Source organism: Amblyomma maculatum, chromosome 11, assembly GCF_055883805.1.
Source record: "Amblyomma maculatum isolate TAMU_Amacu chromosome 11, ASM5588380v1, whole genome shotgun sequence".
Lineage (NCBI taxonomy): Eukaryota > Metazoa > Arthropoda > Arachnida > Ixodida > Ixodidae > Amblyomma > Amblyomma maculatum.
The window spans coordinates 90,778,717-90,794,016 of NC_139354.1; the positions used below are offsets into that span (position 1 = coordinate 90,778,717).

The 15,300-nt window shown below is 44.9% G+C and overlaps 1 protein-coding gene across 1 annotated transcript in view; it reads left to right on the forward strand.

Annotated features, from left to right (window-relative positions):
• Positions 1-1,001: 1,001 nt before the first annotated feature.
• The window catches only part of Ldsdh1 (Lipid droplet subset dehydrogenase 1), a 69,698-nt gene continuing 55,399 nt past the window's right edge, over positions 1,002-15,300 (forward strand). The window contains exon 1 of the mRNA XM_084583159.1: positions 1,002-1,683. Within this exon, the coding sequence (XP_084439285.1) occupies positions 1,459-1,683 (225 nt within the window). The 5' untranslated portion in view covers positions 1,002-1,458. The remainder of the gene's footprint in view (positions 1,684-15,300) is intronic.

Consider the following 15,300-nt stretch of genomic DNA (forward strand, 5'->3'; position numbering starts at 1 on the left):
CTACAGTTGAATGCTACAATCGTTGTTAAATCTATCCATTTTACAAAAACGCGAATACATCTTATATATTGCACAGGCACATTATTTGAGGAGCACTAATTATAATCTTTTTATATATAGCGAATACAACTTGCCTCGTATTAATACAAAACATTGACGAATGTCAGCTTAACCTTGCAGTTTTATTTGAACAGGAGAATTCCTTCGCACGTTTACCCTTTCCTATTCATTTATGCGCGCGAAGCAAGCGAACGCGTCGTGTTTTGAAGACTTCCTTCAGGCGTAAAATGAGTGGCAGCTGTGGACATACGGCCGTTGCTCAGATGATGGACGACAACGGCACTGGTGAGAGTAATGAGGCTAGGCCGCTGTCACTGTAGCGAGGCCTCGGAGCGTCTTTGGGCATCCCCGACTCTGCTCACGATTCAGTGCGACAAGGTCAGCGATGGCATTTATCAGCAGCGGAGCTTGGCTACAGCGTGACCGCGGCGGCTGTTTCCTCATTTCTAAACTTAAACGCTCTCCACGGCGACCGTCGACCGGGCGCGCAGAACAAACGCTGTAGCCCAACATTTATCGCCCCCAAAATACGGCTCACGTGTTACTTTCGCTTCCCGTTCAAGCACCCCTGCGGAGAACGTCGCAAGCGAAGCGTATTCCTGAGCGTGCAGAGCCTCTATTTTGTTCCGTGCATGAAGACGCCCAGTGGTCGTATTTTGACCACTTAGAGATCATCGCGCCATCTATTGGATTACCGGAAAACTACCTTTGCAAAACGTTTGCTTTTAAAAAGATAAAACTTTTTATTTTTTTCTGCTACAGGTGGCACAAACGCTCACTCTTCGAAACGATTGTTTCAGTGCACCGAGGAAAAAAAGAAGTGGCTGGTGTAGCGCAGTTTGCGAAGTCGAACAGGACCGAAACTGTAGACAAGATCTGGCGAGAGCGTGCACGAGCGGGAGAGCCCTCTCCAGGACGTCACTTCCGAGCACCGCGCCCGCTGTTCGCTCGTAACGTGACGTCATGACCTCGATTCTCTTGATCAGCGGGCTTCCCCCTCCTCCTCGGGGACAACGCTGCGAGGAGGTCAGCGGGCCTCGCTGAAGAAGGAGCGCGCGTTCGGCATGGCTTCCCGGTTTGAGATGCGCGCTGCGCCGCTTCGCTCGCAACCTCCGTCGCCGCCGCCTGCACCACGGTGAGCAGACGACAACGTCTGCTGTGGACGCAGAGGACGCCCCACGATCCGAACTATTGTCTGTTATCAGCCGACGAGTACGACAAGGCAGTCAGGCATCAACAGGAGCGGACGGGGTGACTCTCATCGGAGCAGACGACTTACCAAGGCGATAGCGAGCGTCTGCTGCAGCCTCCGAATCACATTGTGCTAGCGTCAATCGTGCAGTGTTTGATCGCTGGGTTACCGGAGGATCTGCTCAAGCAAACAACAAGCGGCGTACAATGACGCTTTCTGAGTTCCTGCTGGTACTCGTGGAGTTTGTGCTGCTCAACTTGCAGTGTCTGTGGATCGCGTTGCGCGAGTCGGTTCATTGGCCAGCTCCTCCGGCCAAATCGGTGGCCGGCAAGGTCGTTCTGATCACCGGCTCCGGCCATGGCGTCGGCCGGGAACTGGCACTGCGTTTCGGCCGTCTCGGCGCGCGGCTTGTCCTGGTCGACATTCACAAGGTGAGAAAGATTCGCACGACCGAACGGGACCCGGTTCTTCACTCAGCGAGAAAAGGAGCACACACACGTTCGTGCAAAAGAAAAAAAAATCTCCCTTGCGTAGTGGTGGAGGGACGCATGCGTGAGCGTCTCGCGTCAGTGATGGGCTTGTTTCGGTTCGCGGCCGACGCGTGTCTGTGAGATGCGCCTATTACGCTTCTACTACTTCATGCTAGCGGTGCGGTGGTGAGCTCATTCAGCGGATCTCCGCAGGCGTGTCAGTATTTCGTCTTTATGCGTGAGAAAACCAGATCGCTAAGTTTACGATTCCTGGAAAGTTTGGATGCTATAAAAGCATAGCATTACACAGCCTAATTCTTTCGTGTCCGCACATTATTGATCAGATACGCTCGGTTTGTCAATCGGACGCTACACTAACGCAGACAGGTTTCTTGACAGACTACTGGCATAGGCATTCCAGCTGTCAGGCTTGTAACCCTCATGTGACAGATCGGCAGCTTTCCGCGGCAACGTTCTAGGTCGCATCTCAAGTTACCTGAATCCTCGAGAATAGATCCTTCTTAACGTCCAGCATGCACACTTGAGGAAACATGATTATGGCACTAGAACTGATAGAAACCTTTATTCGTTCATGCTGCCTTATTTCTGGATGCATTAGTAGGCCAATATTCCTGGGCTTCAAGCGCTCCTAAATATTTTTGTTTTATTTCTTGGTAAGACGGTTGTTGTGCGCTCGATTTTGTAGGGTTCACTGTGCGACATACCATCGGGGACTACATTAAGTGCAGATTTTTTACCAAATGGTCTCAACAATAGTAGATAGCGGTGTACGACTCGACAGCCTACTGAATGCAATTTTTCAACCCATGATGTCTTCACGTTATGCTTAGCAAGTAGTTTTTGATAGAGTCAGCCCATTTCATGACTTTTCGAGTCAAATATGAGAATAATAAACAAGCACCTTCCTAACTCTAACTTAAACTTATGTATTTGCAGAAATGTACAACTACTGTGGCAGACCGAGTAATAGGACCACGCTTACGCGCTCGAGTTCTTCTGCCGCTTTGCGTAACACAAGTAGAAATGTTTGCTGCCTTTATGTGCGAGGGAAGGGAAATATAACTCCCATATACATCAAACATCCATTACTTATCGAATGGTATGCAGTCTGAAGATTTCGACCTCCTAATCTTAGTTCATATTATGCTGTAGAAGCGGAAAAGTGTGCTTGATGAGGGCATGCAGCCCTGAGACAAAAGCAAGTACTGTATCACGAAAGGATTGACCCCAAGTAACCATTCACCTGGGAGCCTGTTGCGTGACCACCACTTCAATGGTGCTTTCGGACAAGGCGCTGCGGTACTTAGCAAGACCTGCATGGATAATGCCATTATCTTAAGTTTCTGAACGTCTTATCATAAGTTTCTGAAGTTCTCTGGAAGTAGTAGGCGAATATGTCTACTTAGGACAGGTTGTAACCGCAGATCCGGACCATGAGAAGGAAATAACAAGAAGAATATGGTTGTGATGGGACGCATTTGGCAAGAACTCGCAGATTATGACTATAGCAGCTTACCGGTATCGCTCAATAGGAAAGTATACGACAGTTGCATCTTACCTGTAGTCACCTATGTGGCTGAAACGTGGAGGCTAACAGAGAGGGTTCTACTTAAGTTGAGGACTACGCAAAGGGCTATGGAACGAAAAATGATAGGGGTAACATCAAGAGATAGGAAGCGGGCAGATTGGGTCAGAGAAATAACTCAAGTTACTGACATTCTAGTGGAAATGAAGAAGAAGAAATGGGCATGAGCAGGACATGTAGTGCGAAGAGAGGATAACCGATGGTCGCTTAGGGTAACAAACTGGATTCCAAGGGAAGGAAAGCCTATCAGGGGGCGGCAGAAGGTTATATGGGCGGATGAGGTTAAGAAGTTCGCAGGGGTCAAGTGGATGCAGCTAGCACAGAACCGCGTTAACTGGAGAAATATGGGAGAGGCTTTCGCCCTGCAGTGGGTATAGTCAGGCTGATGATGATGATGAAGTTCCTGAACTGCGGATTGCATTTGCTTCTTTCAGCTGTCACGCATCGGGCCATGATTCATAATGAACATGTTTCTTTCATCAAATTCTTCAATTAAATGTCAGCGCTCTCTGTGTCTCCTCTTCTTACTCCGCCCCCATTCTTAACGCTGCTCTAATCAAATATGAACCAACTAGTCACATCTGTATCTCTGGAAAACAATCTAACCGAGCCTTGGTATCTAGTTCGTAAACAATTTCAACCCGAATCACCAAGACATTAAACAAGACGAGCTCTGTCACGCCATTCAGGGTAAACTACGTAATACATTTAAATCAGAATAAATACGAACTTTATCACTTTGGGGCAAGCCTGCCCCGGAAAGTTTCCCTGCAACGTTCTCATTTGATAGCATGCGAAACAAAAAAAAAAAATAAAAAAAAACCTGAGTAGTGTTAGTCGATTAATTCGTCTACTGTTCATTTGCAGCTTCAACGACAACATATTAATTGCTACAGCAGAGAAAATTTTGTTTTCTTTGGGCAGCCAGATTAACTGCATGTTTATATTGGCTCTACAAAAAGAGGCACCTTTCTAAGGTTTCGCTTCACGTCCAATGGTGACTAAAATACATTTAGCAGTACACAGTAAACACGAGCGTTCCAATAATATTCAAAGCACCTTCCGCTCTGTGGATATCTTTATCACGTAGGTCAACACCACTCTGTTCGTGTGGTGTTCGTGTTCTTCATGCATTTATTCTGAAACAAACCACACCTCTCCTCTATTAGCGACCTCAGACTGCCGGTGACATAGGCCTTATCATTCTCAACACGTAGTGCACGTTGTTGACCATGTATCCCTGGCTTGTTTCCAGCCACGATTGCGCAGCCCCCTCCTCGAGTAGCGCGGAATAAATAGTTAGCGCTAAAAATGTGCACCTGAAGTGGAAACACCTGCTGCTATCGCACTACTCCAACTGCAGTGCACGTAACGTCGCGCCTGCTTTACGGTCTGCACCTGGCATCGCTGGAGCCTTTGACAGTAGTTTGATGTGCGCTGGGGTGGAGGCCACAGGCGCAAATTACACCAATTAAACCAATATACAGTTAGATGGCACCTGGAAAGGAAAAGTGTCTAAGTTTGCATTCAGGGGGCTTTCACAACGCCCTGGCGAACAACGTGAGGGTAACACAAGGGAATTCCCTTGATGGCGTATGTGAAAAGGGCATTATAAAGCTGCCTGCAAAGGGGCAGAAAAATCAATATGCTGAATAACAGCTTTTGGGGCTAGTTGGTGCACGTTATCCGGAACAGCGGTGCAAAGAGGACCACCCGAAGAGAAAAAAAAAACAGAACACAGGCCCACACTACCAACTCTAACACAATTAAAGGAACCCAAAACTCCTCTTTCACACACAAGCACGACTTTCTCCTCTATAACCAAGCACCATCAATCTCGCCCTCTCCTTCTTTCCCTTGCAGATACGTCTGGCCGACAACAACAAATATTTCCTTCTCAAAATTAAAAAACAATTAAAAAATTAACAATCCTAAAATCCAAAGTAGCGTCCAACCCACGAGCACAAGTCCGAGACAACCACTCACAGCATCCAAGCAATGAGACGAAGACAGTCACAACTTCAGTTAGAAACAAACCAAAAAATACCACACATCACTCACAACAATTTATAAGGAGCCTTCAAGAAATAAAATTTAATTCTTGCCTATAGGAGCATACACTGCTCAATTGATCGACGATTTTTATTTAGCTATGCTTTGCGGGACACTTGAAGATCGCCTCCAAGGCTCAAATGATGCAAGCGTTTTCCCTTTTGGAGATCACTATCTTGTTTTAAATAAATCTGTTTAGGTGAATTTATACGGAGAAGTTATTGCTATCTGTTCTGTTTTTTCCGAAGTTCTTGCGCCTCTTGAAGTGTCACTTGGAATGCTTGTTGATGACAGCGTAAAAAAAAATTTCGAGATCACCGTTGGATCTACACTGCAGAAATGCGAAAGCCTGAGCGCTGCTGCGGCACAGGATGCATCACGTTAGTTCTCATTATAATTATCAACTAATCAAGTCATTATCATTGCTACTGTCATCATTTATTACTAACTGTGGCTTCATTGTTGCTGCTATTACCATCCTCTCGAGGGGGATGGTGGCTCGTTTTCTGGTGGAGACAGTGTAGATTTATATATATATATATATATAGATATTTGATGAGTCATTTGATTGACAGTTGTAGTGTGACCGGACGCCCGGAGTATGAGCCAGTAAAGGTCTTCGCCTCAATTTCTTGACTTGACCTTGTACGTCACTGTTGATCTTATGGGCTGGTCCTTTGAATTGATGAGAAAAAATTACCTGTCGTTTAGCTCTGGTTAACCCTAGTTTAATTGCGAAAGTAACTGCAATTTTTTTTTTGTCTGCTGCATTATTCCGCTATTATGCCCTATCAGTGTAAGGTGCTACATTATTGGGGACACTTAAGCTCATCCTTTAAGAGTATGACGCGAGAGCGTAAGCTACCAGTCCACATATAAAGTCACGCTTCAACCAAGCTGTATGGACATGCCTGCGTGTCGTAGGGGTAACGAGAAGGCAAACGGTTCTGGGAGGCTGATTCTGACATCACCCTCCCATATGAAAGAGCGACCCGATTTGGCGGCTTCTGCCCGTGGCATAGAGGTAACGTGAATTCAAATGTCGTGTCAGGCTAATTGCTTTTTTTATTAGGAGACTGTATCTACGCCTCTTTACTGTGTAGATGCGGCCACCCGAGGTCTCGCTTTGGCTGTCGTAGTAATGCTTTCGCATTAAAAAGCGGTTACTTCCCGTTGCTCATTCAAAGCTTGTAAAAAGGGGCATGGTTGCACATGGTTATACGCTGTCAATAGCTTTTATTGTCAGGTCGAGAAGCTCGTTACTGCAGTATACCCTGTGAACATTTTGGCAGATATAGCGGAGGGGATGTTGAAAAGTCGAAATCTGACATCGCAGTCAACCACAGCAGCAGAGGAGAAAATGTTTAGTATTCCTTTACATTAGACGAGCCCTGCTGATAATTTGGATGTTTTTTTTTTTTTTTTCAGAGAACATTGTTTCTTTATGCCTCTAAAGTGAAAACAGCATCATAAGCATATAAATCCATCTCAGTAGACGAGTCTGTTGAGAGCTCGCTTCTTACTGCTTTTTTTACTTTTTCCATTGGTTCAGCAATAAATAGGAATCATCTGTCACTTAACCTCTCCCGGCTGCTTTGCTTTATTCCCCGCTAGACGAACTTCCGCTCTTCCCTCCCTGTCTGCGTCTCAATTTTTTCCTTGTTTCTTAAGAAGTTAATGGGCTGCAGTTTTATTTATTTTCTCTTGGTTTTCAGCTAGTTATTTTGAGGCAATTTTTTTTAACTGTTTGCTCTGAGGCTGACTTTCAAAAAGCGGAGCTTGACTGAGTGCGATGAAAAAGGGACTCGGTATAATTTCTATCATAGAGCTTTTTAAAACCTCTAGTGCTGCTTTGTTAAGCCTGCCAGTTGTTCGACTGTTTATCCATATGCAGTCTACATAAATAGCAGCCGCTCAGGGGTTGAAGCGCTTCTGTATCGTGGCACGGATATCGGAAACATGACTTCTTACTGGTAACTACTAGTCAAAGAATGACCCCTTTTGAAATGCCGCATTCATGCGCACATGTTTCCTCCTTATGCAGCTTTCCTCTGAACGATTTGACTGATTGGACATGGGACATTTTAAGCTTCAGTGCTGAATAACGGAGAAGTTATTCCTGGTGGCCAAAATGACATTCTTTTTTTTTTTTGCGCAGTGCACCTATCATTACGCTTTGCTTCATGCAGCGCTAGTGTGTACTCACCATTGCCATTTCACAAAGCAGTTGCATCAATCACATTGATCCAGCCTTTGATGAATACGTCCAAGCCGATGACAATGCCGCTCTGCGCGCGAGTACGGACTCGCAGAACTTCTGCGACCCTGAATTCTGTCAAGCTATTCATGGAAGTATAGAATGAATTTTCTGGTGCCCCGAAAACTACGCGATGAGGAGGAGGAAAAAATCTTTATTTAAATTAAAAAATGTAAACACTCCCTGGAGGACCTCCTAATCTAAGAGCCCTCTGGCTGTTCCTTCTAGCTTAGCCCGCTCGACCAGCTGCAACTGATCTGCAGGTTGCGTGGCTAGAAGGGCAGCCTCACAGGAGGAGGGGACTGGGGTGTTTGACGGAAGCTGAACGCGAATGGGATGTGGGCATTCCCTTAAGTAATGGTAGAAGGTGGGTGGTGTGGCGTTGCATGTGTTTCAGTATGGTGGGAAGTACGCGGGGTGAAAGATGTGGGCAAATTCAGGAGATGGGAACAAATGTGTCTGGAGTTGCTGCCAGTACGTGCTGTAGATGTGAGAAAGCGCGCGATGTGGTGGCGGGTACCTGGCATGGTAACGACGATAGTAGGGAACAATTGTAGTGTAGTCAAGAGGTTCGATGGGGGTGTATAATGAAGGTTCCGGAAGGCCATCCACCGCTACTCATGAACTACATGAAATGAAAGTACGTACGCTTTATCTAGTTATCAACACTGATCATAACTGCTGCCTCTACTTTACACACTGCCGTTAGTTTCTGCGCTTGTAAAGTTCACATGAGCTATGCCAGCATCATCATGTACTGTTTTAGTGCAGATTACAGTAAGTAAAAATACCGAGTATTCAAAGCTGTTTATCTTAGCGAATTGTGCTTGCTGTTTAAATGGTTTAAATTGTGCACATTTGCTACGCAAGACTTCGTGATTTGCCCTCACTCTTATTCGCCTTAAACACTTATCGCCTTACGTAGAAATTCAAATCTCTCTGCTTGCTCAAATACGCGGCTCAGCACTATTAGTGCGGAAATCAACACACGTGCAAAAGTATACTTGACGGCACAAGGACCCGATACTACTCATCTCCCATTATCAGAGCAGAATTACGCAGTACCTTGATACTGTCTTGTGTGGAGTGCACACTACACTGATAAGATGTTATGCTACAGGCCGCAAGATATGCCTCGGACTCTTGAACTATACAAATAACCAGATAGCGCGGCTGTCCAAGCTATAGGCGACTTCGCTGGTGCCGATTTAACACTCCGCAAGCAATCGACCAGGATGAATTTGTGGCTTGTTTTGAGTATTGTCTTTCGATGTACAAAAGCTTTAGATCGTAGCTTCGCCTTCTCGTCCTGACAAATGCGAATACGCTGAAAACACCGAGCGCTTCAAAGAAAGCAATGCTTGGTTATCCGCTCACAGTAGCAGGGAGAACTATCACTGAGCGTGACACTTGTTTCATAGGCGCAGTTGTTAATAGCACTTCCCCCGATTCTGGGGAGTTGGCTTGACACTGTAGCATGACGATTGGTCAACATTCAATGACATCACACACAATTGCAACACTACATTCAAAGGCTCCCTCGCGGGATAGTCTCTAAATTTTTGCGCCAATTGTTGCAATGTACAGAAGCCAGCCTAGCTCTAACGTTCAAGACAACACGGTCATTGGAGTAAACATGTCAAGTTCACCACCAAACACACCGTTCATCAGATCCCGCGTTACGCAGTTGCTGATATTTTTCCATGGCATCTATGCATAATATACACATCTATAGATACGCCGAATACGTGCTCTAGTCATAACGTTCATGAAGAGGAGAGCAAGTTACGTAGGGACCGTGATAGGACACATACTGTTCGTTTAAGAGTACTCTGTGCGACTTATCAGATTGGTGAAACGGAGCGGGCGCGCTGAACGATGTTGTGGCCTTTGATAAAGCGATTCTGAGGCGTTTGCTCTAAATGTGACAGCCAAGTAGTTGCTTATTAAGTAGAGTGCCTTGACATTGCACAAGGGAGTTGTTAAAATTAGAAGAAATGTTTACAATATAGCACAGCGATGACATTATAGAACATTATAGAACAGTAGTTGCGGCTACACCCGATGTATTGATATTTATTAAAAGTAATAGATATACATAAATGATTCAGTGCAATACAGCACCTAGACGTCCACAACGGTGCAACTTTTATAGTTACATTCATAAATATGCTGCCTAATAGGACCATGAATTTTTTTTTTTGAGCTGGTTTTGTTGCTTTTGGTGGATAAAATTGATTTCATTCAGAGTTCACGGCAGAAATACATGAAGGTCACTCACATAGCGCATGTGAATCAACCAAGCGGTTCCAAAATCTCTGACTTGCTAGATTGTTATGACTTGCTAGTCGGCCCGCAAGGACTCTCAAAGCAACGAAGCTTCTCTACGTTCATCAAGATCTCGTTAACTAGTCCACGCTACTTGGCGTGCCAAGAAGCCGTTTCGAGGGAGTTTTCTGGCCAAGTGATTTTCTTCACCTAGTTATCATTTTCAATTCACGAATGCAGTAGCCAAGTGGTACGCCGCGGGTTTTCGGGGCTAGTACCGATGGTAGGCGCAATTATATGAAGGGCTGATGATGATGATGGCTTACTTGGATGGTGACAATGCTGGCTTCTAATTTCTCTTTATTGCGATGCCATGGCAGTGTAGGTAGTAACTCTTGTCATATGTGCATTGTATTGAATCTTCTATAATAACTTACATACAGGTTTGTCAAGTTGAAAAATGTGTACTAATACGCTTCTGTTACATTTCGCGCTCATGACGAGATTATGTTTCAGGATGCCTTCGTTTTCTCCCAAAAGAGTGCTTGTGATTGTTTGTCATTTGTTCCCTTCTTCTCAAATGTATTTTTCTACAGTTTAATAAAAAACATTATTAACGTTTGAATGAACCTGCATGAATATGTGGTGAAAGGACGGATGAACCGACAGTATTGAGGATGCCGAATACGCGATACCTTATCAAATGTTGGTGTAGACTTACGTAGTAAAAGCAGTAAACATTGAGAAACGATGAAAAGCGAGCAGTCTTTGTTTGTAAAGAAAGCTATACTGTCAGTGGTTAAAAAAAAAGAAAAAAAAGCTCGCCGCATTCCTTTGAAAAGGCTAAAAATTAATTTTTTTAAGGGATTCTAACATTTCGGATATAAATTTGTAGCTTTTAACCTGTCGGATAATGCACGCGCTATAATTTGAAGTAAATATAGCGGAAAAACTCACCATGCGGCGAGTTGTCCGGGCTCAGAAGCCATTATTCTCAGGGATTTCAGCAGGTGCATATTGTTGCGCTTCCGCTTGTCTCTTAGACGCCTATGTGGCCCGTTTCAACAATCACTTTTCGCCCCGCATAATTTCTCTGACGCCAACAATAGCAACGCAAAAAAAGAATATATAAATTGCCCGACAAAAAACACCCGCTTCTGCCACACCGCCCCATCGAAACACCAACGAAACAAATACGCACAAATGAAACACTGGTGTTTGCAAACCCATACAAACTTGCCATTCCAGGCTTGCTGGGGAGAAGAACTCGTTTGAAAGGTCGCAGGGGTCATCGCGCTCAGAACGAGGGGTCACTCGAGGCGCACGCACTTTCACCTGAAGCTGCGGGAGCGGGTAAAGTAGGGGCCGCTCTTCGGCGGGTGCAGAAAATTTCCTGAACGGAAGCAGTTAGAGACCAATGGACGCCAAAGAAGCTGTAGGCAGAGGGAATAGCGGAATCGGATATCGCTTAAATCGTGTTTATTCTCTCCTAGGAGACGCACAAAGGGCAATGTTTCTGGCAGTGAAGAGCTTTTCCTGTTGGCATTGAGGTAGAAAATGCATCGCAAGAACAGGGCACTGGGAATAGGGGATGGAGAACACTACCGAAGAAATTGTGGCATAAGGCGGTGAGAGGCGACGGTTCAAAGCAGAACCGTCTACTAGACTCCTGGAAAGCGTGCTCGGAATGGCTGTGGCAGCTAGTTCTGTGCAGCGTAGTTTCGGAGATTTGAGAAACAAGCTCATGCGAAAAAAGAAAAAAATGTTCTGTAGGTTTTTTCGTGTCCTATATTGTTACTGTCAACGTCGACACAGTAATCCAAATGTGACCATTTCTCCGAATAAAACAGAATCCTGCGAAATACGAATGCCGAAATTGGTTGTCCAGTCATAGGTATGTGTCGTAAGCGTGTTTCTTCAAGTACGAGAATGTACCTTACAACACGTGTATACAGAAAGCGTTTGGGCATGTCCAAGTCAAAATTATATCAAGGCAAGCATGACTCAGTATAGAATATCCACCATGGTAGCGCAAACAGCGGTGATTAGCGGCGCTAAAGTAACGTGTGTCCACTCAAGTCAGCAGGTGGGATCGTTTTTTCTTGGAGGCGAGTCATACATAACACCTCACTATTGATACTATCGAGCAGCTGTCCAAGATGGCACGGTAGTGTTTCCGCTTATATATTATTCTCAGTGTCGGGAAGAGATTGCGCTTAAATTTCGGTGTGGCCAGAATATACGAAGGATACACCCTTCACTTGTACAATCCAGATCTGTCCCCAAGCAATCGGGAAGCAATATCTGATACAGGTTTCGAAAGACCAGCCGAAGTCTTATATTCGTCCCTTCCAAGGAAAGAGCCCCTTAGCTTCGGTCTTTTTTGTTTCTTACTTTTTACCATTGCTTGGTTCTCACTGTGCTCTGCACTGGTCTACCCTGCATAGCGTGAAAGTAGCTGCACCTGAAGGCAGCACCAAACGCTGGCGATGCACCGAACCTTCACCACTGTGGGAGAGATAACAAGAAACACCAATTATAGGCTTAGAGGGAAGGGCGGAGTACAATACCTGAGGGAGTGTGAGGGAGGAGGGGCCAGACGGGAGGGGGAAGGGGGGGGGGGGGGCGTTGTATTCCTTTGTCGTTTAAATCCTGTCACCTCCTTTGTTCACTTTGAAGGGGCCCATCAGAGAAAGCATTGTATGGTCTAGCCGCCCGCGAGCAGGTTTTCATAGTTGGAAATATTTCCTGGTGGGGCGACCTACCTCTTGGAGCTGACTGCCCAATGAAAGAGGATTTTCTTTTTTTACATCTATATTCTGAAGCTACAATGTATACTTCCCAGGACGGTTGAAATCCAGCTGTTTGCTTTATATCATGTCCTTAAGGAGGACTGCAAAATTACGTCAGTTTCGCTATTGGATATTTCTTCTGTCCATGTCAAACCAGCGCACCCAAGTTTCGGACAACTGTCCACCTGCTCAGCGGAAAGAGGCCTTAGCGACCGAGCCTGTGCGGTGACCGCGCTGTTCGGAATGCTACATAAGGAGACGCCGGTGTCACGTGTGCACATAATGAATCCAACGCGCACGTTTCGGTCGAGCAGTTTAATTTCCGCGAAATATTATTTGTGCCTGCCCTCCATCTACGCATAGCCGCTAGCCGTGGCAATTGCTTTGTTACCGAACAGAGGGAGAATGCTGCGTTACCTAACCCAATGCAGTGGTGTGCGTTAGTCGCTTGTGAAAGCACTGGTTACGTGTATTATAGCTAAAAGTGACGTTCGATAGTTGTCATTCTTTTTTGTAATGGGAAGCGTAGTAAGTAGAATAAACTTAGGAATGCAGTAGCGGTGCATGTGTTGGTTTTCGCTGCTTGTGTTTTGAACGTTTCGACCAGTTTCCAAATTGAAAATCTTACGTGAAACTGGTTAATCGGCGTGCATTTTAAATATAGCGGAACTAGGAAAGCTGATAAAGGCTTACACCAAAAAGCGTTTCCCTTTGCCTCTAGCGTTATTCTTACAACCGCTGATCGTGTGAACGGATAAGCGTAAAAAAAAAAAAAAAAAAAAAAAAAAAAAAAAAAAAAAAAAACGAAATACACATAATGCGTCGAAGCTTGTTTGCATTTTCCGTTTTGGACAGATGTTAATCTTTCGAGCGCAGCGAACCGCAGCCTCTGATTGCATATCTGTGTAGTCCCGTTGCTTTTCTAACTTGATTATGCTATCAGCGGAAGTGATCAATAAATCAATGTTCGTTAGAATACCCAAGAACTACGTTATCATCTTGTTGATTGAGTACTACTAAGAACAAAGCGGTATAACATGTATGAAAGTACAGACGTCAGCATTTAATCGTTTATTAGTAAGCATTGGTGTGCAGTCGCACGTGGTGAGCCTGAAAAGGGGCCTAACATTTAAGCGATCCAAAAATTACCAGCCCTGGTTGAAATTGAGCAGCATAGCGAAGAGTACACGTGACGGGTTTAAACTTATATGCAAGATAAGCACATTATAGCACAAATTTTTATGTAGTGCATGAAACGAAAATGTGAGAATTTCAACACATAACCAGTGAAAAGTTTACGTAAGAGATTTTATTGGGCGTATGTCGGCCTACTTATCGATATAAACAAGAGCGCAAGTTTGCAATGATGCAAGAAAAAGCTTCACCGAAGTAACTTTCCTGATTCGATTCTGCAGCAGAAGTGTATGTAGAGCTGATGTCACGGGAAATTCGGCATCGTCGGTGTTAGACGTCGTTAGACCCTGCAAGAAAAAGCCCCATTAAAGTAGTTACCCAGATTCGATTTTATCTGCAAAAATCTATATAGCTCTAGTGAAAGAAGTCCCGAAATTTTGGTTTTTACGGGTATTCGAACCAACCACCTTTGATTTGAGAACAAAACAGGCTACAACTCTGTGACGCTGGACACTTTTCTTCTCACGTGATATTTATTACACATGGTTGAGCCAGCCTCGCTAGTTAGTTGCACGTCTTGCAAACGAGGTAGGATTGATATGCTTGTCATGTGTTCATTCAAGTGTTGTCATTCGACTCCATGCTAAGGAGCACATGTATAAAAAGATGATCAAGTCCACTTTTGCGTCCTAAGCTTGATACGGAACTGATATGTTCTTTTATTTAGCGTCATTTGACGTGGGAAGTTGGAGTAGGGGATCGTCTAGAGTAATGTGCAATCCTGGATTAGAAAAGAAGCTGATGAGAAGGTCTCCAGAAAACACGGGAAGCAAGTACTCCTTGTTGCCCATTGTACCATTGTAGATTTCGTGCGATTGGCATTTGGTAGCGTCTCGGCTTATATATGGAGAGCACCTGCAACAGTATAGACGTCCTTAACAGTGATTGGGTGCATGAAGTTTTTATATGGTCCGAAGCTTTAGGCAGTAGCAGCAATAGTAAGACAAAGGAGAAGTCAGCGCTGAAAATCACTCCGCAGGAACCACAACCCCTGCATTAAGACATCAGCTATACACATATGTGGTAAAGCGCCTACCGGGGTTTGTTAGTTACACGCTATTGACTCAAGGACTCTGAAAAGCAGTGGAAGTATCTATACATATTATCTGATAACCAATACGTACCTCCTTCAAGGCCAACATATAAAATGATGTTTACAATCAAGAACTCCTTTCTCCGACGTTTAGCGCTACGAAAACACCGACGATAGAGAATAAAGCTCTCAATCTGCGTAGTCTATTTGCGCCGCTGATAATGAAGGTCACATTATACACTTCTTGTTTTGTCGACTGATGCTACGCAATGGGTCGGCAGTCTGCCAGAGATATCATTATCATATATGGCAGCCACCGTCCCCCTATTCCCCGGCGAGGTGACCTTCACTGGCACCTTGTTTGGGTTCTGTCTGG